Here is a 27,982-nt window from a genome sequence, read left to right as displayed (position 1 = left end):
AAGTTATTTGAATAAATAAAGCCATGACTGTAAATGAGTTGAAAGCCTCTGGTGAGATGAATCAAACTTCATGTTTAAGTCCATTTTCACGGTGACCACTTACTCATTTTCAGTTGGAGCAAGTTGAAAGACTTCCAGATGTGTTTTCTGAATGTGGCCACAAATCAGAGACAACATTTGTGTTGTATAGTGTTTGCTATTGTGTACAATATGACAGCAAGTATGTTTAGCTTATTTTTCATCTACTTTGAGTGAAGCACAACAAATCACTTAAAAAGTCTAATTAGTAAAATCCGTGCTCATTGAGTACAGAGTGATTAGATCATATTTGGAAGGAGGCCTATTCATTCAGCAGGTTTGGGGGTAGAATATGAGAGAAGCCAGGGAAAGTACCATATGAGATCCTTGGAGACCTGTTTACATGGATTTGCAAATGTCATGAAAATATATCATTTTGATGCAGCCTCAGTTATAAAATGGGCTCATATTTTTACACTTGAGGTCAGAAGTTTAAATTTTGCTTCCTTACTTACTGGATGTGGACCAGTGAGTGGCATACCCTCTCTGAACTTTAGTTTCCTCCTTTATAAAAAAGTAGTGGCACTTAGCTCACAGGGCTGTTGGGAAGATTAAATGAGAACATGTAGGTGAAAATACCTGGCCCGTGAGAATAATTTAGTAAATGGAGATCATCTTTGTTCAACCCTGTGTTGCTGGCTGGTACACAGGCTCCTGGGCATCAAAACGTAGAGACGTGTGTCTGGGGGGTATAAAACCGAATATTGATTGGAATTTTTAATATTTCTCTTATTATCTTGAAATTTCTAATATGCTCCACCATCAGAGGAACTGGAATATATATTTCTAAAATCTTAAATGAAAGGTAGCAGTAACTAGTAAATTTTTGTTAGCGTTTTTATTATACATTTACTCCCTATATAACTCATTTGTTATAAAATGGTTGAGGCTTACCTGTTCACGTTGGTTTGTGATTTTTTTCCCCTCAAAACTAATTACAAAGATCTTTTACAGCAGGCTATTAAATAATTTTGGTCTGTGTCAGGGTTAAGTGTATAAATGTGTTTCTAAGCTTATGAAATATATCTTTTTTTTTTAATTTAAATTTATTGGGGTGACAATTGTTATTAAAATTACATAGATTTCAGGTGTGCGATTCTATATCTCATCATCTATAAATTACATTGTGTGTTCACCACCCAGAGTCAGTTCTCTTTCCATCACCGTATATTTGATCCCCCTTACCCTCATCTCCCACCCCCAACCCCTTTACCCTCTGGTAACCGCTAAATTACGTTCCCCAGATTAATTTTCAAACCCCGTGGCCATCCTGTGATCACCGACTGCCCTTCAATCCCTTCACCCGCCCCCCCCCCGCCCATCTAGCAATCCTCAGTTTTTCCTCTTTGTCTCCAACACTGTTTCTGGTTAGTTCATTCACTTATTCTTTTCTTTAGATTCCTCAAATAAGTGAGATCATATGGTACTTATCTTTCTCTGTCTGACTTACTTCACTTAACATAATGTTCTCTATGTCCATCCATGTTGTTGCAAATGGTAAGATTTCTTTCTTCTTTATGGCTGTGTAATACTCCATTGTATAAATGTACTACAGCTTCTTAATCCAGTCATCTACCGATGGGCATTTTGGTTGTTTCCATGTCTTGGCTATTGTGTATAGTGCTGCAATAAACATAGGAGTGCATAAAGATTTTTGAATTGGAGTTTTGGATTTCTCCGGATAGATACCTAGGAGTGGGATTACTGGATCATAGGGTAGTTCCATTTTCAGATTTTTGAGATACCTCCATACTGTTTTCCATAGTGGCTGCACCAATCTGCAATCCCAGCAACAGTGCACAAGCGTTCCCTTTTCTCCACATCCGCGCCAGCACTTGTTGTTTGTTGATTTATTGATGATAGCCATTTTGACTGGGGTGAGGTGGTATCTCATTGTGGTTTTTATTTGCATTTCTCTGATGGTTAGTGAGGTTGAGCATTTCTTCATATGTCTGTTTGCCATCTGTATGTCCTTTTTAGAAAAATGTCTCTTTAAGTCCTCTGCCCATTTTTTAATTGGGTCGTTTGTTTTTTTGGAGTTGAGTTGAGTGAGTTTTTCATAGATTTGTGATATTAATCCCTTATCAGATATATCATTGGCAAATATCTTTTCCCATTCAGTAGGATCCCTTTTTGTTTTATTGATGGTTTCCTTTGCTGTGAAAAAACTTTTTAGTTTGATATAATCCCACATGTTTATTTTTTCTCTTACTTCCCTCGAGCGAGGGTATATATCAGTAAAAATCTTACTCCGGGTAATGTCTGAGAAGTTTCTTCCTATATTTTCTTCTAGGTATTTTATGGTTTCAGATCTTACATTTAAGTCTTTAAGCCATTTTGAATTTATTTTTGTATATGGTGTAAGGAGGTGGTCCAGCTTCATTTTTTTGCATGTGTCTGTCCAGGTTTCCCAGCACCATTTATTGAATAGATTGTCTTTACTCCATCGTACATTCTTCCTTCCATTGTCGTAGATTAAATGGCCATATAGGCGTGGATTTATTTCTGGACTCTCTATTCTGTTCCATTGATCTATGTGTCTGTTTTTATGCCAGTACCATGCTGTTTTGATTACTGTAGCCTTGTAGTATAATTTGAAGTCAGGTATTGTTATACCTCCCACTTTGTTCTTATTTCTCAAGATTGCCTTTGCTATTAGGGGTCTTTTATGGTCCCATATAAATTTTAGGATTATATGTTCTATTTCTGTGAAAAACGACGTTGGTAGTTTGATAGGAATTGCGTTGAATATGTATATTGCCTTAGGCAGTATGGACATTTTAACTATATTAATTCTTCCTATCCATGAACATGATATGTGTTTCCATCTATTTATATCTTCCTTCATTCCTTTCTTCAGTGTCTTATAATTTTCTGAGTACAGATCTTTTACTTCTTTGGTTAAATTTATTCCCAGGTATTTTATAGTCTTTGGAACGATTGTAAATGGGATTGTTTTTTTAATTTCTCCTTCTGATGTTTTATTATTGGTATATACAAATGCAACTGATTTCTGAATATTAATTTTGTATCCTGCTACTTTACTAAATTCATCTATCAGCTCTAATAGCTTCTTAGTGGAGTCTTTAGGGTTCTCTGTATATCTTTCATTCAAAAGAATATTTACAAATCTCCCATTAACAGTCTACAATTCTGTTACTTCTTTAGTTTAGAGGAGGCCAGTGGAGTAATTGTGGGCTAAGGAGCTAGTTGTGAAACTTTTTCTGGTCCTGTCTTCCCCATTTTAGTCAATTCAGTGCATATTATTATACTTGGTACTTTATATGCATTTTAAAGATGAGCTCAATTTAAGCAACACAATACACAAAATGTAAGTACTGACCCTGCACCTGGAATTATGGGGAATATAGGGCTTTCAAGAAGACTGAAAGTTAAGAATGAGGTGGGAGGGGGGCACTGTGCTAGGGGAGTTGCATATATTCTTTTATTTAATTCTCCCAACAAATCTGTGAGGTAGGAAATTATCTTCATTTTGCAGACAAGGAAGTCAGGGCTCAGAGACGTTAATGCATTTGGACAAGACATAGCTGTAAGGAACGGAATGAAGGTTTAAACTCAAAATCCATGATCTTTTCTTTTTTAATTAAAGTTTATTGGGGTGACGACTATTAGTAAAGTTACATAGATTTCAGGTGTACAATTTTGTAATACATCATCCATACATCACATTGTGTGTTCACCACCCAGAGTCAGTTCTCTCTCCGTCACCATATATTTGATCCCCCTTTACCCTCTTCTACCACCCCCCTCCCCACTTACCCTCTGGTAACCACTAAACTATTGTCTGTGTCTATGAGTTTTTGTTTCTTCATTTGTTTGTCTTGTTCGATTTTTTCAATTTGCCCACCAAGACTGGCAGCTAACAACTAATTCTAACAATTATTTGCCAGCTAAAAGTTAAAATCTTCTTGTAAACAAAAGACACCACAAAAAGTAAAGTACAAGTCATAGGCTGGGAGAGGATATTTGCAATGCATATCACCAATAAAGGATTAATATCAAAAAATTTAAAAGAACACCAACAAAACAGTAAGAAAAAGACAATTGAACAGAAAATCAAACAGGGAATTAACCAGGAATTAACAGAAGAGGAAACCTGAAGTACTGTCTTTTCCCTTTCTCCCTCCCTCCCTCCCTTCCTTCCTTCCTTTCTTTTTTTCTATCTTCTGTCTGTCATCTATCATCTATCTATCTATCTATCTATCTATCTATCTATCTATCTATCTATCTATCATCCATCCATCCATCCATCCATCCATCCATCCATCCATCCATCTATCTATCTATCTCATCTGTCTACTGAAAGAGAGAGCATGAGTTCACAGATGATAAATCCTACAAATAAGCAGAGGAAGCAAATCAAAGCACAGTGGGATTCTATTTCACCCCCCACCCCATCATATTAGAAAAAATACAAAATGTCTGCTAAAACAAGGATTAATAAGAATGTTGAGAAGAAAGAACTCCTTACTAAACTACTTCATCCAAAGTAGCTCCCTCTCCTAGTTACTCTAATATCTTCTCTTGTTTTCTGTATGTCATTCCCACTCTGACTTTTTTTATTTCTTTGATTCTTATTTGCAGTCTCATCCCCTATGAAAGTAGGGAGTTCATCTGTCCTGCTCACCACTATTTCCCCAGTGGCTATCATAGGACCAGCATATAGTAGGTGCTTATTAAATATTGGCTGAAAGAATGGTATTTCAATCAATGGGATACTAGACCGATGTGTTTGAGGTACAGCTGAATCTTTTGACAGCTATTCCAAAGTCCTCTCCAGGTCTCTAATTTCTGAATCAGGATATTATTACACTACAGACTGTTGGAACAGAGCACCCAATGTTTTCTTTGCTTCAGATAACAGGGCTACACCACAGAAATCTCAAGCCACATCTGGCCTGTACCTGTTTTTGTGTGGCCCATGATCTGAGAATGGTTTTTACAGATGAACATTTGCAGTTGATTTGATATTAGGAATCACTACCTTGAACCCGAAGGAAGCAAAATGCTATTAAAAAAAAATTCCATTCTTTTCATTACTAGGTCTATATTACAAAAAATTGTGTGCAATTATTAATGTATTTTGAATTTCATCACTAAACTTGTCTTCTCTCTTATAAAAATACCTACTTAAAATCTTTGATTTTGCCTCTTGGCTTACAAAGTCAAAAATGTTTATTGTCTGGCTTTTACAGAAAGAGCTAACCCCTGCTCTGGCGTGGCCTCAGGGTCCCCTAACTGTGACTGTTACGGTGGGGTGACCACTGCCCTGCAGTGGACCAATCAAGTCCATGTGATTCTCATGCTACAGTTTTCCATCTGCAGTCTGAGGAAGAATGGTCCTAGATTTCCAATGGGGACACGGAGAAAATGTTTTGGTACTTTTTAACCATTCATGGGAATGTCATTATGAAGCTTTCAAGGTCTTTGTGATGAGCCCACTGCCACATAGGGAACATTAACGTGCTTTACATGTTGGTGTTTGTTTCCTACTGCTGCTTACTCACCTTTTCTAACACAAATGTAGGGTTGTTGGACAGATTATATATGACAGTCAGATGACCTCATCTTTTCCAGCTTCTGGGGTCTCTTTCCCTTAATGCTTAAATTAAAATGGCTTGAGCCATGTGCTTTGAGAGATCTAGTACCTTTCTACCCCCTCAATATTCTGATAATTTGGAAGGCTGGTATTTCTGGTCAGTCTCTGAGTTCCTGCTCCTAGTTCAGCGTCTTAACCTCTGGCTACTGCTTTGCACACCCCACTTCTTTCATTCCCCAGTGTGATGCCAACACAGGCCTTCCTGAAGATTTCAAGGTAACAGAGGGCAAGAGTAACACAGTTCAAAACAGAAATCAACTGAAAATGGATTATTGGAAGTGTTCTTGGCCATTGAGAATTTCTTCTGGCTGTGTTTTTCCTTAGACTCTCGCCCCGTTGAGCTTGCCTTCCCTTATCTACACGCCTGTCCCTTTCTTCCCCGTTCAAGCCTTCAAACCTCCACGGCCCACGCTACTCTCTTGAGCTTCCAGCAAATAAATTCCACATAACCTGTCATTTTCTTACTCAGGCAATTTAGCATCCTCTGTTTTCTTCTCTCCTTCCAGGCCTGGCCTAGAGATGAATTATCTCACTCTGGTAGGAAGGTGCAATTAGCTACAATCAGAGTTTGTTTTCAAAAATCACGTTTCCCCCATCCTCTTGGTCGTTAGACCATTCACATGCTGTGCTCAGCACAGGATGTAAGAAGCACTCATTACGTGTCGATTGTTCTTATTATTAGGAAGCGTGTGCCCTGTTAGGTTCGTGCTAGTCGCCTCATTCCAGCTATGGCTATTGCTGTGGTACAGTACAGGGCAAAGAGATGGTTAGTGGCATTTTGGGAGCACCAAAATATTGCTTCATGCAGAACCTTTTTTTTTCCTTCATACATGTCTCCTCCTTTGACTTTTGGGGTTTCTGGTGAACTGTATTTCCTTCCGTTTGCCACAGAATTGAATTCCCACAGAAGGTGCTAACATGAACCTTAGGTTCAAGAGTGCCCGGGAATGACCCAGCAATTGTACTTGTAGGTATATACTTAAGAGAATTGAACATATATGTTCACATAAAACTTGTACACAAGTAGTTACCGCAACATTATTTATAATAGCTAGAAATTAGAAGCAACCTGAATGTCTATCAACTGATGAATGGATACACAAAGTATGGTATAACCATATGATGAAATATTACTCAGCCATAAAAAGGAATGAAGTCCTGTACATGCTATAACATGGGTGAATCTTGAAGTTATGCTACATGAAAGAAGACAGTCGTAAAGCCCACATATTGCATCACTTTCTTTCAATGAAGTATTCAGAATAGGCAAATCTATAGAGACAGGAAGTGGATGAGTGGTTGCCAAGGGCTGATGGGAGGGCAGGGATGCGGAATGACTGCCAAAGGGAATGATTTCTTTTTTTTTTGAGATGATGAAAATATTCTGGAATCAGACGGCTGTGAAAGTTGCACAATCTGTGTATATATTAAAAGCCACTCAGTGGTTTGAAATGGTAAATTTTATGGTATGTGAATTATATCTTGCTTAAAAACATTCTCAGAAGTCCATGGAATGAATGGCAGTCGTGAAAATACATGCTTCGCTCTGTTCAGATCAAGACAAATTAACGGTGAGAGAGCCCTGGGCCCCCAGCCGATGGTGCTCACTGATGGGCGTGGGCGTGTTCGGCAGAAATGCGGAGTCCCCGTGTTTGCTTCTCTCTGAAGCACCTGGCTTGGCCCCTCAGGAATGGTTCACCTGGTGAACTACATGGTGCTCCCTCTCCCACAGCTTTTCAGGCCTGGCAGATGCATTGCAGAGTCTGACAGAGGCAGCCATCCATTAGGAACCCAGGAGCTTGGCGTTTGCCAGATAAATGAGAACCTTAGGCTGCCATCGCGTGAGCTTCCTGGCCTCCTAGTGCATCAGCTTTTTGCAAAATGCACGGGCCCAGAACACCAGGGGTGTGTCCAAAGATGTGGCCAAGCACTTGTCATCCGATTGCAGCTTTTATATAAGTGAGTTCTTCTGCTTAGGACTTCAGCTGCCTTGGTGCTTCTTTCTTGCCTTCATTCTCACTCACATGACCTTGTCACCTCATTTGTAAGGACGTGTGCAGGGAGCATCCTGTATATTTTGGAGGGCATTTGTGTTAAAACAAACAGTAGTTATACCAATAACTTGCTTTTATACAACTCTTTCCCGCTTACAAAGGCTTGCTCTGTTGTTATTCCGAGTGGTTCTCGTAATAGCCTTATGAGTGAGACTGGTGTTTTTTCCATTCCATCCAAAGGGAATCTGTGAAATAACTGGTTCAAAGTAAATAGAGTTTATAACCCGGGTCACCTGAGGTCAGATTTAGTGTTGTTTCTACTCTAGACTCTGGCTGCCTCCATTCTGAAATCTGGATCTCAGCAAAATGTGTTGATTACTCTAAATTTTAGGTTTGATATGAATGCATCTTAGACATTTTCCAAGTCAACTAATAATATTTTAAACCTTCAGTTTAGCTATTTTGTCAGGTTGGAATTTCAAACATGACTTACGCTGCTTAAGCACAAATTTGAACTGATTGTATAATTATGATAGGGAACGTTCTTTTGAACAGTGAATATTCATTTTGTACAGGAATAGTAAAAAAAATGGCTTATTTAACTAATGTGCACTTAGAGGACATTAGCCTTGATCAGGAGCAGACAGCTACATCAGTTTGGAAACTGAAGTGCTTGAATTTATTTGGGTACCCTGGATACAGAGACTTGTTTTGGAAAATCGGATTGCCTGGGCCTTACCCCTGGACAAGGCTGTTGGTATTTATGAAACCAAACCACCAGCACAGATTGGAGCCTCTTTAACACATTCAACATTGTATCCTTCGTTATGATGGTGATGTGTTGAGACAAGGAACAGAAAAAAAAAAAAGTATCTGTGCAAAATGTGTTGTTTTAAAAATATAGGCAAGCCAGGATGATGATATTTAAAATAAAGGCATCTACATTTGGTCAAGTCGTTAACTTAATAGGAAAACCAGATCAAAAGTGCTCTTAAGGTTTTTTTTTTTTTTTTTTAATGTTTTAAGAACAAAACCATACAGGAATGGGAGAACTGCAGTAAGAGAAATTGGAAATTTAATTTTCAGTGCCTTTTATCCAAGGAGTTCTTAGATTGTAGTTATTTGGGAACCAAAATTGTTCAATTTAAAAATAGAAGTGAAGAAATAGGAACAGATTGGAGTTTAGGAGGAAAAAAAATTAGAGTGAGAAAGAGAAATACAACAGGAAGGCTCTGTACGAGGATTGCTTATGTCCAGCTTCTTCTCAAATTTCCTCTCAGCTGTGTCGACAACCAGGGCAATGAAAACTTGAATTGATTTCAGAACAGTGATTCTTCACATTTTTCGTGTCACACAAATTTGATGAAAACAATTTGAGGGAGACCAAGGACTCCAGCGTTCCAGAATCCTGAACATGTTTGCATATGCATTCATTTGCAGTTGACTTCAGGAAGTTCATGGACCTCATGAAGCCCCCAATTTTTTTTTTTAAATTTATTGGGGTGACAATTGTTAGTAAAATTACATAGATTTCAGGTGTACAATTCTGTATTACATCATCTATAAATCTCATTGTGTGTTCTTAATCCAAGAGTGGATCAGAATCACTCAGAGGAATTTGCAGAGTGCAGATGCCTCAGCCTTACCTATCTCAGGCGTCCTGTGAAGGACCACTCCCTCTCCCAGGGAGGCACGAGTGTGGGGTTAAGACATACCAGTTATGATTGGGATGGTCTATTCCTACATTTGGGGTGGATGCTTCCAACACCAGTGTTCACCTTTCAGGGAGGGCTGCCGCAGTATCATGGGCTTTTCTCTTCTCGAATCACCTCACTGTTAGCCTGGCGGGGCTGAGCCTTCAGGCGGTGGAAACCAAAGTCCTGGCAATGGCCTGTAGAGTTGGGGCCACCCCTGGCCTGGCCCGGTGCTGAGGTGTACAATTCTGCTGATGGCCAATTCTGCTCTCCTTGGGCTCCTTACGCTACACCTTCAAGAAGAGCTGTGTTTTGTTGTCAGAATAGAAGCCAATGGTTCCTTCCCGCTATTGGTTTTTATGTTATTTCACTTGTAAAGATGTTCTTCTTCTATGCTATAAAAATGCTTAATGCTAAAAAAAATAAATAATAAAATAACTTTAAAGGTGGAAAGATTCATAGCTTCTTGAGAAAATACACATAAAGGAAGTTATGGGTCATCTCTTCCAGTCTTCCACTTTGGCCACGGCCCTGCTTTATGTTTATATTTCTCCAGCGATGCACTGTCATTAGTCTATCATATAAGCTGATTAATAACGCTGCACTGTCTCTATCTATAAACTTGTGGAATCTCTATAACCACGTAATTAGCAAGTTGAGTAGAAGCATCATATTCAAAGTCACCGATTTACAGTAACTGGTCAATTATATAAAGGTGGTTAAAGTCGCGAGTCACAAAAAGTATACACACAGTCTATTTTAACTTAAAACATATACCTGTACATTTATTTCCCAATCTTTTGTTGTGAGTATGGCCCCTGGCTGGAGTTCTGGTCTTTCTAGCAAAAACCCGTCTGAACTGTATCACCCAACATTTCCAGATTTCGTTCCTTCAAAGTAGAGCAAGAATGTGACACTTGTGAAGCAACACGAGTGCAGAACACCTCTAGATTTTAGCGATTTTGTTATTCTCTTTACAGTTACTTCATGGATACCTAACACAACAGTATTTAAAAATAGCACCTAGCTTTTAACTGACGTGGCTTTTATAGAAAAGAGAACCTGTTTACTTTCTGTGCACAGATTTCACTGGTTTACCCAAATTTTAATTAAATTACATAATGCCTATAACTTGTACAACTGATATAAACTGGTTTGGGAACAAACCAAATAACTCCTGGTGGAAATACTACTAGTCTTGTAGCAGCAGGAGTGCACAGGTAGAGAAAATGCTGAGGGTCAGTTAATCTGACAATTCGGTTTTATAGAGACAGGTTAAGAGTACTTCCACTGTAATAGATATTGAAGAAAATAAAAATCGTGTACCATGTTTGAAAGTACGTTGGAGTTACTTAATTTTATTTGTAAAGTAAAGTTCTACAACGAGGACTGCATTACTTACCTTTAAGAGAATCTGCGCCGTGTTGTACGGATTGGATGTCTAGAACTAGATCAGAGCAGTTATGGCCAGAAGATCTGTCTCTCCAAGGCTTTGTGGGATCAACTTCCCTTGGCAAACATAGTTTTCACCTTTACTTGAACAATTAATTTTTCTGCATTTAATAAATAAAGTTTATGGTAACAAATATTTATAGTTTCAAAGTTATATGCTAGCAGTCTTTGGAATTATGAAAACAAACTCTCAGTATTACTATAGAAAAGGTCTGTGCTCTTCTTAACAAATGGATTTGAGTAAAGCCTAACTTTACGATTTCAAGGTGTAGAAGTTGAACAAATTTAGCTTCAATTTTATAACTAGTGTGTAAATATTTATTAACTTTTTAATCTATCAAATGTTAATTTTTAATGAACTGTGTGAAAGTCTCAATAGTGCTTTCTTACAATTTCTCTCAGGGCTCCTACTAAACTACTTGTCGTCTCTGGTTTTATATTAAGTTGAACAAAGCTGGGTCAAAGACATTTAGGATTTATAATATTTATGTTTACCTAAGTAAAGAGTACTTATATTTCCCTAGATTAGGGTATTGCCATAAAACCCAGCTAGTGAATTTCTCTACTTTTCAGGGTAGTAACAAAATTGTCCTCATTCCCAAGAATTATATCATGGTCTTTCCTCCTTGGCATTTAAATCAATGTAAAAATGTCTCTTGGAGTCATTTCTGTGGGGACTTTAGAAGAAGTAAAGCATATGGTGTCCTCACAAGGCTGACAGTCTGGTTAAAGAACCATTATTGACACATTTGAAACAGATTTTTCCAAACATTTGATTAACTATAAAATGAGAAGTACAAGCAATAATTGCTTCAGCAATTATTGCTTTCAATTATTGCTTTGCATAGTTTATTTTGTGCACAGTAGAGGCTCGAGTGATTAGGAAATTTGGGAGAAGTACATGGAACTAAAACTGGACTCTTTAACTGACTAGTGAATAAGGGAGAAAATTCTGCATAGGAGGAAAAAGGCCTGGCCGGGTATGTTAGGGGCAGGACTCGCTGAGGAAGCAGACCTGAGAGTAGGGTTTGTTTTGTAATCAGAATGTCCTTATGGTCTTTATCTGAGCACTTCCTAACTTCTCTTCTTTTGTCTTGGCAATGAATTGTCTTTGGTTACAGCTCTTTTCTTTTCCTCTCTGAGAATCTCCATAAGACCAATGATTTGTTCTAGCCTGCCATTCGCTCTCTGATGGCGTGGCGTGGCGAAGGTTCTGTGGGGATGTGTTCATAATGATGAGAACCATCTTTTACTCAGTGCCTTTTAGGTGCCCGGATCAGTCAGGAAAAACTAGGTGGCAGTTACAAACATCCTCAAAGTTTCAGTGGATTAAAATAACAGACTTTATTTCTTGCTTATGCTACATGTCCAGTCTGGGTGGGTGTGGGTGAGAAGCAAGTTCTCAGCTTCTTGCTGTCATGGGACTCGGGCTGACTCCGCCTCAACTGAGATATACCATTGCCATTTATCAGATAGGCCTGAATCCCTTCTCTTGACACATTCTAATCCTCCTTCTTTGACTCACTGAGGAGTCATCATCCATGACATTTTCAGAGCTACTCGTGAACTTTTCAGTGTATTCCACCTCTTATATATAAAGACTTTCATAAACGTGTTTGTTACCTATTGCATGGATGAGTGTGTCAATGCAAGACAGCAGTTGTGGTTTTTACCTGGGAATCCCTTCTGAAGTTGCTCTTGGGCATGTAATGTCTATATTCACAGGAGCACTAAGTATGGGGAGGATAAAACTCTGAGCTCTGGGGTGGAGGCAGCCTGGGGTCACAGAGCAAGTGTGGGACTAGCAGCCTGCAGCGCAGGGTCTGAGTCACGTCCCTGCCTCCTCCTACCTGTGTGACTTTGGTGTGTCATTTCAGCTCTCTGAGCTTCATTTTCTTTCATTATAAAGGAGTCTGTCTAGATTATCCTTAAAGTCTCCTTGAATACAGTGATTCTCTACAAGTACCAAACAAGTAAAATTTAAAGCTAGAAGTAGTTTGTCTTTTGGATTCTATAACCTGTTTGTTTTTTTAAGTTGTTCCACATGGAAGGAAGTTTGTTTTTCTTTAGGGCAAGGAATGTTAGTCCTGCTTTCTCATACAATTAAGAAATATGGTCAAAATTTTCATCAGCTTAGATCTGCTGTGTTTATTTGCACAATGTATCCCCTTTACTCTTGTTATTTCCTGTCGAAAATGGGGAAAAGGGACAGGGCCAATGTCAGCTGCCACGTGGGCAGCTTCACTTCTAATCTTGGAGACTCTCACTCTCATTGACCAAAAAACTCTTGAGTCAAAAGAGTTACACGGCAGCAAACCCAATAATAATTGTCCTCCAAAAAGGTCTGCTTCCTTCAACAATTCTTCATGTTCCTGAAAGGGACCACTTAGTGATAAAGACTGTAGATCTTTCCTTCCATTTAGGTTTGAGGCTTTAAGTGCTTTTGGTTTCAGCTTTGTCCAGCCAGCGCTCTCTGCCTTGTTTCACCCTGCTGGCAGCTTCCCACAGATGAAAAAGAAACACTTACTGGCTGCTTCTACTTGTCAGGTACTATAACTTACAGTGCATTCAGACAGAAAAGTGTTCTATAAATACAGAAGTAGGCGAGGAATGTGCCAGAACCAGTCTTATCTCTAATTGTCAGTAGGATTCAGTCAAACTACCAAATACTCTCACAATCACAGGGCCCGAGAGTAGCAATACGGATGGTCTGAAACATGAACAATATGAAAATGACAAAAGTTAGTTAATAATGAATGAACGCAGACTTAAGACTAACACACACACACACACACACACACGCACGCATACATACTTGTGTGCAAGCGTTGCTGGAACTGAAGTATTTCCCTGTAAAGCTGCCCCGCAGCACTGAGCTTTACCATGGACACACGTTCTGCTCCACGGAAGCTCTCAGAGACTCTAAGGCTCAGAGCCCCATGAACGGGCTCTGCATGGATGTGACTGGATCACAGTGAGGGAGCCCTTGGAGAGCCTTGTGCTGTGGAGACTAATGTGGACTGGGAGCCACCAGAGAGGCCCTGGGTACCTGTACGGACAACCCCGAGGCCCTGGGTACCTGTACGGACAACCCCGAGGCCCTGGGTACCTGTACGGACAACCCCGAGGCCCTGGGTACCTGTACGGACAACCCCGAGGCCCCGGGTACCTGTACGGACAACCCCGAGGCCCTGGGTACCTGTACGGACAACCCCGAGGCCCTGGGTACCTGTACGGACAACCCCGAGGCCCTGGGTACCTGTACGGACAACCCCGAGGCCCTGGGTACCTGTACGGACAACCCCGAGGCCCTGGGTACCTCTACGGACAACCCCCAGGCCCTGGGTACCTGTACGGACAACCCCAAGGACCTGGGTACCTGTACGGACAACCCCGAGGCCCTGGGTACCTGTACGGACAACCCCGAGGCCCTGGGTACCTGTACGGACAACCCCGCGGCCCTGGGTACCTGTACGGACAACCCCGAGGCCCAGCTGAACTGGTGGGAGCATGTGGATTGCTGTGCAGATACTGGGGTAGCAACCCTCTTTCCTCGCATCGCCCCTCTTGCCTATCTCCATTCCTCTCCCTCCTTCCTGGTGGTTTGTCTGTTCTCCCTGCCCTCTGCTAACTCCAAGACTCCTGTGGCTTTAGCAGCTATCAGGATCCAAGGATCCTTGAAATGGGTTTCTAGGAGTGCTGCAGACCTTCCATCCTGAGAGGCTAATGTTTTGGGAACTGGGAAATGTTTGAGGGGCTGTTAACTGGCTGGAGTTTTCTGACTGAAGTAAGTGAAGTCCATGAACTCATGGCAGGTGGACGCTGGTTGGGTTGATGTTAAGGATCCTGAGTTGCAGGTAATCTGGGTACTTTATATGAGTAAGGTGCGTACATGTGGAGGGTGTGTGTGTGTGTGTGTGTGTGTGTGTGTGTGTGTGTGTGTGAGAGAGAGAGAGAGACAGAGACAGAGAGAGAGAGAGAGACCTTAAAAATGTGATGAATGCTGTTTCTAAATTCCTACTTGCTGTCTTAGGCAAACAGTCTTACATAATCTTACTTTCGTAAGATGAATAAAACTCCTCCCTCCTTATCCTGGGTGATGTGTTACCCCAGTGAGATCCCGGATTTGACATTTGAGCCCATACTATGTATACAGACGCTGTATGGCTTCCACATCGTGAAAACAAGTGCAAACCTCTGCATTTCACTGGCTCTACTCCAGGAACTTGGATTCTCTTTCTACTGTGTATGATAAAAACCTAAAATACACTATGTTTTATTCTCTTGCACTATTTTGACACACACAGAAAATAACATGCTGAATTTAAAGATATCAGTTTAAAACAAAACCCAGCTCAAATTTGTTTTGGGCATTTCTTTCCAACTTAACCGGGATAACGTAGAGATAAATCTAGAGCTGAGCGTTTATTCCTCCTTGTCCTTTGTGTTTTTTTCTTTTTTATTCCTTCCCAAAAGTTATCAGTGACTGCTTGACTTATAGTGCATTTTTTCTTGGCAGAGTTGGTTTGATTTCTGGTCCCTTGCCTTCCAGCCTACACTTTAATGATGAAGAGGCGGCAGATTGATGGGGAAAGGAGTCAAAATGCTGCTCTGGATTTGGGTTTCGGTATGCAGGCGCTGTCTGCTGCCAGCGACATTTACCAGATGGACTTGAGGATGTGGGACTGGGTCTTACCAGGGAGGGAACGTCGGCGTAAGGAGCCTCCTATGTGATGGGAGGCTCTGTCCTCTCCGACCTGTTCATTTTGACCCTGGTTCACTGTCATGTCTGTCTCAAAGATTAATAGAGACTCAGCATTTTTGTTGTTGTTGTCTTTAGTTTTCAGCAGTTGGACTATGATATGGACAGGTGGATTTCTTTGAATATTTGTTTGGGGTTTGCTGAGTTTCTTGAAACTTCAGGTTTATATCTATTGTCAAATTTGGGAATGTTTCAGCCATGATTTCTTTACATATTTTTTTTTTCTGTACTGAATTCTTTCCCTTCCTCCTCTGGGATTCCAATGACTGAATGTTAGTTAGACTTCTTGATGTTGTCCCTCAGGTCCCTGAGGCTCTTTTTGGTTTTTTAAATAATTTTTTTTTCTCTCTCTGTTGTTCAGATTGTATACTTTCTATTGATCTCTCATCAAGTTCACTGACTTCTTATGTCATATCCATATTCTGCTATTGAGTCCATCCACTGAGATTTTTATTTTGGTTATTGTATTTTTTTCAGTTCTAAAATTTTCATTTGGCCTTTTGTATCTCCTGTGTCTTTGCTGAGGCTTTCTCTCTTTCCCTTGGTTTCAAGAGTATATGCCCTTACTTCTTGGAGTACTTTTCAAATTAGTTGCTTTTAAGTTCTTGTCAAATAATTCCAACATCTGTATCATACCTGCATTGGCATTTGTTGATTGTATTCTCCCTACACTAATTGGAATTTTCCCAATTCTTCATATGCCAAGTAGTTCTGGATTATATCCTGGACATTTTGAATATTATGAGATTCTGAGTTGTGTTTAAATACTATAGATAATGTTGATATATTTGTTTTAACAGGAAATTGACCTGGTTGGGTTCAGGCCTCAAGTTCTAGCCAGCTTCTGTGGATTGTGATTTCAATATCAGTTATGTTTTAAAAGATTTTGCAGTGTTTTTCAGATTTGTCCCACATCCAAGCCACCCAGTGGTTGGTCTGGGACAGGGCAGAGGTCTGTCTGTCAGCTTGGTTCTCAAAGTCTTTGATAACAAGGATCAGATCAATGGGGTGAGCCCAGGACTTCATAAACCACTTAATGGGGTTGTTTTCCTTCTCCACGATTTCCCAGTATTATCTAGTTCCCTGCATTTGGCCAGAAAGATTAGGCTTTAGTTTGCTCATGCTTTGCTGCATACTTCCCCGTGACTGTGCCCAAGTCCAAGGCCAACCTTCAGGAGAAGACAGCAAATACTCACGGGGTTCACCCTGCCCTCTTGGGGCCATAGCCTCAGATTGGAGAGGAAGCTTCCCTTTCCTCAGAGTTTTAGGTGCCCGTGACCCCTGCTGCGGCTTCCATGACCTCAGTGGGAGTTGGAATGCAAGAATTGAGAAAAGGAAAAAGAAAGGGAGTGGGGGTGGGTGGGAGAATGGGGGAGTTTCCCCCACTCTCTCAGCATTAGGGGACCACTTCCCTCCTTGAGCCTACAAGAGGGCTTTTCCTGGAGCTCTCAGTCAGTGCGAGTGCCTACTCAGTCTGCCTTGTGTGGGGGGGCAGGAGGGAGGATACCAGAAAAAAAAAACAATGGTGACCTCATTGCCACTTCATTGGTACTTTGAATTCTAGTCATTTCCCTCAATCTGCCTGCTAGTATTTACTTTTCAGATTCCGCAAATAACTGCTGTATGCATTCCCTCCGTCTAGGTTTTATTGCTGTGTTCAGTGGAAGACAAGGGGTGGTGGTGGTGGTGGTAGGGATGTGCTTACCCGTCTTACCCAGAACTGAAACTGAGATTCTTTCAAATAAAATTGATGCATGGGGTACCCGAATGTTAGTCATCACCAAAGTGTGTAACCGATCCCTGGTCTTTTTGAAGCAGGCTGACTCTGAGGAAAAGGCCAACTACATGAGAATGCCGAAGGGAAGGCGTGTGAGCTCCCACTCCAGAGACTCTCAGCGCCTGGGTCACACTCTAGGGAAGGCCTAAAAACCACGATGATCTAAGAGCATTCCGGAAAGGTAGTGGTTAATGATCACAAACTCTCAGCGGTAGCCAGATTCCTGTTCTGTTCAGGCACCATTTCGTGCCTCCTCTTCTCCCAACAACTTGCACAATCCCCTTCTTTTCTAAAAAGGAATAAACAATTCCCTTCAATCACTGTTTCCAGCCCACTAACAGATGCTCTTAATTAGCACAAAATTGCTAAATAAATATATTTTGCTTGTGTGGGGTTTATTTCTCCCAGAAAGCTTCGCCTTACCAACATCAACACATCAACACATACTCAGTGTGTTGTTTAGTCTGAGTCAAAAACTCACAACCTTTTTCCAGGGGCCACAACCATAATGCAGAATCGATTATTGGCCATTTCTCCCAACAGAAATTGTTGGTCCTCACACCTTTCAGGACCTTACTAGCTGTGGGAATGTGCGTTTGGGACTATTGAAACTTCATAAAAATATCCCAAACACTCTACCAATTATCCATCACAGTAAAGAAAACTGATCATTTAAATCATGTATCACACAATTCCATCCCTAAAGAACTGTAGCATTGAAATGCAGAGGAATGGACGATTAGAAGCCTCCTTTTAGCTTATTTAATATTTGTTTTATATGCCAAAAAAATGCAAAAAAAAATACTTATACAAAATTTGCTTGTACACCTGATGGCAGTACTGTTTTTAGTTTGACAATTTCTGCGTGGGTTTCACGAGGTCATTCGAGGGTGTGGGAGAAACTGTGAAGAAGGAAGTTATTACTCCAAATTTCAAGACAAAGCAAGCTCTCACATAAGGCAGTATCGATGACTGGCTCTTTTCTAGGTCATGGGTGGGTCTGCTCTTCTCTATAATTTTTTTTTTTAATGCAACCAGTTTTGTTTGGGGTTTATGGTCTTGAATTAATAAATTTCTATTATGTACATAGGTATAGGCTGATAGGCAAAAGAGTATTTTAAGAGAGTGCTTTATTTTTTGCATTATCTTTTAAGAGTAAAATCTTGGAATTCAGTGTCTTTGGCTTGAAAGAACCGTTTTCTTTTTTCAAGAAACACATTTAATGCTGAAATCATAAATTATAAAAATATCCAAAAGCCTCATGGCTATGCTTGTTGCATTCTTTTTGAGCCAAATCCATTATCTTTGTACACTGGCTTGTACTGTATCAGTAATCACTTTTCACCTAGATGTCTGTAAAATAACCCTTGAACAACATGAATTTGTTGTGTATAGAATCTTGCTGTTCTTAATTTTAATTTTTGGAAATTTTTTCTGTGTAATCAAAACATTTGTTCCTCATTAGAAGAAGCCAGCTCACTTTTCAATGTCCATTTCCGTGAGAAAGTACCAGATAAAGCCATCAGGAACAAAAGCGGGGCTACTTCCTTTCCTCAGAAATCAGGGCTCTGCCTTCCCTGAGATGCTGGGCTGTGCTGGGGGAGGGGATGCTTTGTATGAGTGGCCTGGTGGTTTAGTGGGCAGACCACAGATTGCAAAGGAGTGGAGCCTCCCCCCCCACACCTCCCAAAGTCCCCATTCCTGCAGGGGCTTAGGATCATGCCCCTTCTCTGTGGCAACTCATTGTCTCATTGTGTATACTCCCTTTGACATTTGAGCTCAAGCCTGCTGGGACAGACAAACCAGCCCCAAATGACAACCACCTTCTGCTTAAGCTGCTCCTTTACTGCCTGGAGAAGAAGTGAGGGCACAGATAGGACTAGGAATCTGTGTTTCCACCCCCCCAGGAGTGAGGGTTAGCATCATTCTGGCCACTTAATATTTGGAGCACATGGATGATAGTATACCCGGGAGTTAAGGAAATTGTTTGGGATAAAATCATGATAAATTTTTTTTTTTTAAAGGAAAAGGGTTTTTGTTTTTGTTTTGTTTTGTTTTGTTTTGTTTTGCCTTGTTCAATTAAACACCAGCCATTGGTGTTTTAGGGGGCTCAGAGAATTCTGTTTGTGGAATTTTGGGAAGGACAAATATTGATGTATGCACTACAGAATTAAGACAAATGATAATTGAAAGAGATGATAAAAGCTAGTGGTTTCCTTGGGGGAAATGATCACAAATTACTGTCACACTGATTCCAATAAGAAAGAGCACTGCTGTATGTGAAATGTTTTTTAAACAGCTCAACCAAAGCAGTAAGCCAGAACACTTCGGAGGCCATCTCTTTGCTGTATGTTTCCATTATATCGCCGCCTGAGAACCCTCATTTCACATTTTTCACTGTTCCAGTGCAGCGTCATGGTCAACACTCAGTTGGAAATGAGAAATACCAGATTGCAAGAAGGATATACTGTTTGTGGTCCTTGAGACAATCCTATCGTTTCAGCACATTGATTCTCCAGAGGATGCCGTGCAGGAGAACTTCCATTTGCCCCAAGAGAATCACTCCCCACCCTGCTTCTGCTCTGTACCCCAGGAGACTGTCCAGTGTAGGCCAATCACACCTCCCTCTTCTCTGCCTTCCTGTTGGGGTTGACAGTTAGAGTGGATATGAAATAGGACTGGATGGGATAGGATTGGTTATGTTCCTCTAGTAAAGGCCTTCTGCATGCAGTTTTTCTCTCTGGGTTCCAAAAATTTCTCCCTCTACTTGCTCCTTCAAGCTGACAGTTGATAAGGGCTCTTTGGTGCTACCAGCCACAGGCATTGCATTGTTCCTTAGTGGTTTCCTTAAACCCTGCCCGCACCTTTGTAAATAGTCTGTTCAATTCTTCTCAGATTAGCCACTGGGAAGGAGCCCACCATATTCTTCCGGAACCCTGACTGGTATTGCCCAAGTCACCCAGATGACAAAGTTGGTTATAATGTAGATATCATAATCTGTTATTTTGCATTATTTTGAGTAAACACTCTCTTCTAGGCTAGTCCACCTTCAATTTAGAATCAAATAGAGCAAGGGTCAGCCAACTATAGCCTCTCAGGCCAAGTTCAGCCAGCCGCCTGTTTTTGTAAATGGAGTTTTCTGGAATACGCGCACAGCCATGACCACTTGTTTACTTACTGTCTGTGGCTGCTTTTGAGTTACAACCAGAGATGAGGAGTTGCAACAGAAACTGTATGGCCTGCAAAGCCTGAAACATTTGCTATTTGACCCATCACAGCAAAAGTTTACTGACCTGTGATTTAGAGGAAAACCATAACAGGAGAACTTTTATCCTTTTCGTCAAGAGGCTCCTGGCTGGGCCAGAGGCTGGGGCCCTTGTGAGGAGTCCCACAACAATGACATGGGAAGCTATGAGCACCAGGCCTAGACTGCATTGCATGAAGCATTGCATTGCTGTGCTGACAGCAGTGGCAATCTAAGAAAGCACTCTTTGTCATTTGATGCAAAAATAATGTGACTAAGCAAAACTAGGAGGCGTTTGTATTAAGATGTGCTTATCATTTATGATTTCATAATTAAATAGTTTCCTGGAAAAAAAAAAAGGCTCTCCCTAATGTTTCAGCATTTCCCTAACAAAGTTATTTTGTACGTTTTCATCTCCCCCATCAGGCTGTGAGTTCCTCTTGGGAGAGCCCAGGTTTTATCCATATCTGTGTTGGCCAGTGCCTGGCACAGAGTGACTGGTGCTCCATAAATATTGTTTGGCCAAATGATAATCAACGTCTAACTCAGAGAAGTAAAAAGAAATAGGGGGGTGGAAGAGATTAACTGGAAAGATATATAAGCTAATGTCCTCTGACTCTCTTTCATTGTTCAACCTTCATAGAACAAGAACAGCTATAAGAAAAGGCTGTTTTCCCAGAAAAGGTACCCCTCGGGGCAGACTGACTACATAGTTTGCAGGGCCCAGTGCAAAATGAAAATGGGAGGCACCTTGTTCAAAATGTATGAAGAATTTCAAGACCGTGTCAGCAGAGCATGAAGACAATCACAGGCCCTTCTAAGACTGGACTAGTTGCACACTCATGAAACTGGGCCCGCCGGAAGGATTGCTGAGAAAGACGCAGCCTGTGGAAAATCAGTGAGGGTCCTTTAATATGGAGGGACTGCAGGGCACTCAGACATGACAATGAACAGAGCTGTCTAGACACTAATACCGCGGGACTCTGTGCCATGAGTTAATAATGCCTACCAGGGGACAACTCTGTCACTTACAAAGTGTTTGGGTTGATCTCAGATCCTTACTTGGGAGTATATTCTTTTTCCCCAAGCCCACACACCTGGCTTTACACGAACTAACTTGCTTGCCTCCCCCCGCACCCCACTCCTCCTTGCTTTCAGTTTCACCCCAAGTTATCTAGGCCACTCCATCTAAGAGCAATAAACCACCCTTGTACTAAAGCATCTCAGGGCTAGATTGTTTAGATGTTTCTTTTTTGGGTGACACTTCCTGCCATAGCGCTGTTTGGGCTGCCATAACAAAATACCACAGACTGGATGGCTATAAACAACAGACATTTATTGCTCACAGTTCTGGAGGCTGGAAATTCAAGATGAGGGTGCCAGGATGGTAGGGTTCTGGTGAGGGCCCTAAGCTGGGTTGTGGATGGCTTACTTTTGGCTGTGTCCTCACTTGGTGGAAGGGGCTAAGGAGCTTTGTGGGGTCTCTTTTATAAGAGGATTAATCCCATTCATGAGGGCTCCACTCTCATGACCTAAGCACCTCCCAGAGGTCCCACCTCCTAATATCACATTGAATATCACATTGGGGATTAGGGCTTCAAGACATGAATTTGATTGGATACAATCATTCAGATTGTAACAATACCTACCTGAAGAACAGTGTATACACATGAATGGTCCATTTATTTTGTCCCCAGAACACTCCTCTGTTCCCTTCCTCGCCATACAAGGGAGTTTAGGGAACAATCCCAAGCATCCTGCAGAAATCCCTGTGCCACAATACCCAAAGCCTTTCCTGACATTGGACATGTACCCTGCCAGCAGCTGAGCCCTTTCCCACCCTAGGCCGTGAGCTGTATTCTCCCCTTAGAATTACATTCAGCCTCCAGGAAGATTCCAGGTGGTAAGAACCATCGGTAGGGAACTTTGAGTTCTAGCAAGAACTTCATGACTACTGCTTCCTTTTGACTGGAAAGGTCCCCATTTTTGTTTCTTCCAGACCACTGCCTTCTCCTAACCCTTCATCCACCCCTCCAGCCTTACTACAAAGGGGCTTTAGGGTTCGTTTCTAGCTACTGTGTTCATGGAAGCTTCTCACGCCCTCTGCTGAAAGATAGGGGCTGCCTCACAGTGCTAAAAGGCCACCCTTGCCAGCCCTGGTGGTGACAGGGTCCTTGACTACAAGTGCAAAGTCCCAGAAGCCGGGAGATCTGGACCACTGGGTGGTGCCACTGGGCCGCCTTGCTGTCCCACCTGTCTCTGTGCTGGGCAAGGTGCCCATGTGCCCCAAGGATTTTAGGCATTACGGTGCTGAAACAACAAAACTACCATGTTTCCCCGAAAATAAGACTGGGTCTTATATTAATTTTTGCTCCAAAAGATGCATTAGGAGTTATGTTCAGGGGCTATCATCCTGAAAAATCATGCTAGGGCTTATTTTCTGATGAGGTCTTATTTTCAGGGAAACACAGTGGCTCTTAGGGAGGCACATATTTCTGAAGCACGAAGGAAGCTTTGGAAACCACAGTAAATAGGGGAGTATTTCTTCTGAATGGGGAATAGCACTGAGTAATACAAACCTGCAGCTGAGAGAGCCGGATGAGGTCAAGTGGAGTTTGCCTTTGATCAGAAAAGTCAGATGTCCCCCCCTGGGGCCTCTGCAATCTCCTGCTTAACCTGGTAGCTGGGCTTTCTCAGGCCTCGTTTGTCTCTCTGTGACTGATGTGGCATTAATGACAGCAGCTCCAAACCAGCTCCCTGCCTCCTGTGTGCAAATGTGTTTGTTTTGCAGGCAGCTAGAGCAGCCTTGCCACCTGTCTGATACTTTATGTCTTTTCCAACCCCCATCCTCAAACTCCTCATCCCTTACACACCAACCTATGTTTTCTCTCTTGCACAGGGTCCCCGGTGGCATATAGACCTCCAGCCTTGGGCAGGCCCTACGCAGTCCCTGGATGAAGAAGCCTTGAGGTTCCTGAGATACATCAGCACCACCCAGGTTGTGTTTCATGCGCAAGTGGGTTTGGACATGATGTAAAAGATGCTGATTGCCCCTTTTAGAGAAGGGTTCTTCAATGAGGGGGTGGTTCTTAGCAACTGCTGATAGGGACTTGATAAAAACATGGTTTCTGAGGCGTTGCTGCTTAAGTTTATCCACTCACGTAGAGGCAGACAAGATGCCTTCCATTTGCTTCAGCAGCCTCTTCATTCCAGGAGTATCGTGATCCTGAGATGTTTTAATGATTCATCCCTATGTGTTTTAAGGATCCACTTTAGAAAATTGCTTTGGAACACCATTTGAAGCGACAGATTCATGCCCGTGAGTAGGCAGTCAAGTGTGTCACAAAACAGAACCCTCATCAACCTCCATTTTGTATCTGGAGGAATGGGCCTTTTTGCTTTTTCAGCCACAGATGCTTGGCAGACAGGTCTGCACTAGGCTAGAGAGAAGAGGACACTTTGCAGGCAGTCTGAGGAGAAGCTCGTGAACCCAGAGGCTTTCTATTCTTTAGGGCACTTGAAATCATGACTGAGCACTCACCTGTGCTAGTGACTTAACACATTGTGGCAGCTCCTGCCCAGCTCCGCAGGCTGAGTCAGTGCCCCGAGGAGGCAGAGAGACCATCCATTAAGGAGAGTCTGTGGCTCTTGACACATTAATCAGGAGGTTCCATTATCAAGTAGACTGATCCTGGGAGAGAGAGAGACATAAGAAAAAATCAAGGCCGGAGGGAAACTTTGCCCTGAAATGAGAGGTGCCAGTAAATTAGCAACTCAGACTGCCTGTGAGGACCAGACACCCACTCGGGAAAATGCACTGTGGAGCTGGTGTGGCATTAGGGACCCTTGTTCTTTCGATGTCCCGTCAGGTCACTTGCTCTTGGCATCCCTCTCCTTCTCCCAAACCTTACTGGCAGCAAAGCCCCTTTTTCATCCATGGGAGGGAACATATTTCTAGATCTTTAGTAGGCTAATTTAGAGGTAAAAGAAAGTCCCATTTCTCATGCGATGGAGTCAATCAGGGATTTTAATATTTGTCACCTAGACATGGAAGTAAAAGCTTGTTGAATTAATCATGAGTAATGGGATGGTAAATTGGTCCCTGTGCTTTACGTAATTTTTATCTTATTTCGCTGCTGCAAATTAACTTGGTGGACTTCCACAGACTTAATTAAGATACTGAAATTGTAATGTTATAGTTTAGTTTTACGTGAGGAATAAGATGCTGGACCTCTTAGCTGTGACTTTAAGAAGCCCCTGAGGGTCTCAGAGAAAAATGAGAGATGTTCAATTTATGAGTTGAATTTGAGAACGACGTGCTCCACCCTCCAAAATAAATTGACCAAATGACAGCTTCCAAATTCCATTTTATATGTATTGCAGGTTAGTGTTTTGTAACTTCTAAAACACGTATTTACTTAGAAGCTCCTGAGGCATGAAAGTGTCATTTCAAGCCCCTTTTGCATCTTTCCCATGAGTTATATGGGTTGAGAGGAGGAAAATTATTTAAAAAAAAAAAAATAAAAATGAATAAATAAGAAATAAGAATAGAATCCTACGATGTACTCTGGTGTTGTGACCCTGGGCAATATTTATTTTGCTTCTCTGTCTTACTGTTCTGATCTTAAAGAGTATTAAATTATTTCCAAGGTCCCTCCCAGTTCTGTGACCTCTTACTGTGCTGAGAGTAGTATAGGATTGTTATTAACCAAGTATTTTTGAGTACCTGTTGTGTGTGAGCACCTGCTGAGCCCCTGGGGATATAGTCTGCTCTCAGGAGGCTAATAAACTAGTTATGAAGGCAGAGAAATGGACATACAATGATTATTGAGCTTGATGAGTACAATAATAGAGATTGAGTTGATGAAGCTCATTGAGAGGATTTTTGTCCTCCAGAAAGAATGAGATAGAGTTCACAATGGTTTTTCAATCAGGGGTCATTTTGCCCAGGTTAAGGCCTGTGCTTTTATGTACTTCCGGGTCACTAGAAGGCCAGCAGGTGGGAGCTTATCAGAGATAACACTAACTTGTTCTTAATCAGAATCTTTTACTAACCAGTTCTGCCTCCCCGCCTCTATGTAATGCAGAGCTTTTTTTGGCTGCTTTTGGGGCTTGTGCTTCATTTAGAACTCATTTTGAAAATGAAAATTTACAAAACTGGCAGAATATTAGAGTCACTATTACCTAAAATTTTCAGTTAGCAGTAGTGAGTCATAATGAGCAAGGAAAAGTAAATTAAACCTCTGAAGGTACTAAAGCAAAATCCACCCCTGTCCTCTTATGCTGCTTTTTAAAGTTTATTTATGTACATATATATAATATATATTTTTATATATATTAAAAAATATACGTTTCCCTCAAATCTGTCTTCCAACCTGTACAGCGAGGCCCAGCCTTTGTTCTGTTCATCATTGATTTATTCTTTCCTCGATTCACCAAGTGCCTGTTCAGCACCTGTTTTGTTGCTAGCACTGCGCTGGACACTGGTTGGGATACCAGTGCATGAAATACCCACTCACACGGGCACATAGCTAGGGTGTAAAAGCGTTGTGTGTTCTCTAGTAGGGTGGACAGATGGTTGGGGAAGATCCCACAGGCCAAGGGAGCTCAGGAACAGAAGCACAGAGCATGGGACAGTGTGGCCTTTGGCTGCAATGGGGATGGTGCCCCTGGACTTGTGCACTGTGGTGACCCTGAAGGCATGATTGGGGCCCTTCTTGTTAATGAAACACCCAACAATATGGGGTTTGGGTAGAGTGTGCAGCAAATCGAGCTCAATTTAATTAGGTATTGTTTTGTACTGTGAAAGACCCTGATTACATCTCTGAGTCCCGGGGTTGATGATACACTGCTGCTAACTAATGGTTAAATCATAAACACAGTGCTCTGTTCTAAGGGAAGTCTCCAGATCTAGCTTTTTATGGCAACCCCCAAACCATATGCCTCCAGGAAGCGTGCCTTGCAGTGCAAAATTAATCTAAGCAACAGTTGCTGTTTTAAAAAAGAAATTTTAAATATGTTTTAAAATCTATCAATCTATCTATCTAATCATCTATTCATCTGTCTATTTTTGAGAATAACATAAGAACCTGGGCTTTGGAGATGCAAACTTTAAAACTTCATAACAATAGTATTTGTCATATTTAATGTTATACACGTACACACACACAAACTGGGATAAAAGCAACAAACACAACTCCTTCCTTGAAATTTAACCTTTCAAAATAGAGGTATTATAGAAATATGCAGTTGATCATTGAAGTGATTCTTGCCCAAAAGTCCCCAAATTTTAAGGGCTCCCTTTTGCCAGGTTCTATGTATGGGTTGGCAGAAATGCGATTCAAACTTCTGAGATACAAAATGAAATAAAAATAAATTAGATCCCTTTAAGTTAAATAACTAAAAAACATTTTAGAAAGCACTTTTTTCTTGAAGTCTATTTTCCTTTGTCTAGGACTAATTTGCTTTTATATGACTAAAATTACAAGGGGAATTAGAAGAGAGAGACAGAAAAAACAATTACTGGAGTTAAAGCTTAGCTAGGAGTTACTACCCTCACGTATTTTGCTTGCAAAAGGGTTTATTGAAGCACTAGCCATAAATCTTAACAAGAAAGTTTGAAAAATCGATATTTAATTAATTTTTAGAAGCTGAATTTTACTCAGTACTCTTAGTTTTGTTTTCAAAAATTAATGTCTATCAACAAGATAGTTAATAAATGGTTAAAATGGAAAACCTGTGTTTTATTTTTGAACTAGGAAAGGAAAGGGGGAATATTAGCAGAGAGATGAAATGGAAAGAATGCCTTTCCAATAGGGATATATCTGTGCAAGATGAAGTCTGTGGAAGAAGAGGAAATGCTTAAAGTATTGTTTTTAATAGGATAATACCCTACTCCCCAGTGTTGGCAGAGGAGGAGCAACTGAACCTCACAAAGCTCTGAATCTTGACCCTTAATACCTACCTGACTCTCGGAGGCCACTGGCTAATTGTCAGTGCTGCCTCTCTGGCTTTATTAGGGTTGGGGTTGGAGGAGCTGCTGTTTTCAACTCAATGCTCTGTCCCAAAGTAGCCTCTTCCCTTCGTTTGCTAAGGCACAGGGGAGGCCAGGCTGAACATCTCAGTGGAGATTTACAGGAAGCTCACGGGACCACTGCATAAGAATGATGTGGGTGAGCTTTTCAAAATGCATGTGCCCAAGTGTCAGCTCAAGATTCTGATTTTACAGATCTGGAGTGGGAATCTGCATTTTTAAGTACCTCCCAGGTCCATGAGAATGTAGGTGGACCACACCTTGAGAAATATCGTGGGAGAGGCCAGAGTTAGGTTTCCATGGTGTTAGGAGGGTATTCTGAATAAGA

At 41.3% G+C, this 27,982-nt stretch overlaps 1 protein-coding gene across 4 annotated transcripts in view; it reads left to right on the top strand.

Annotated features, from left to right (window-relative positions):
• Positions 1–27,982, top strand: part of METTL24 (methyltransferase like 24) — a 101,955-nt gene that overhangs the window by 21,036 nt on the left and 52,937 nt on the right. For all 4 annotated transcript variants that reach the window (XM_033097210.1, XM_033097226.1, XM_033097218.1 and 1 more), the window contains exon 2: positions 23,521–23,619. In XM_033097210.1, the coding sequence (XP_032953101.1) occupies positions 23,521–23,619 (99 nt within the window). The remainder of the gene's footprint in view (positions 1–23,520; positions 23,620–27,982) is intronic.

This window comes from Rhinolophus ferrumequinum, chromosome 3 (assembly GCF_004115265.2).
Source record: "Rhinolophus ferrumequinum isolate MPI-CBG mRhiFer1 chromosome 3, mRhiFer1_v1.p, whole genome shotgun sequence".
Lineage (NCBI taxonomy): Eukaryota > Metazoa > Chordata > Mammalia > Chiroptera > Rhinolophidae > Rhinolophus > Rhinolophus ferrumequinum.
This window is presented reverse-complemented; position numbering and strand designations above follow the sequence as displayed.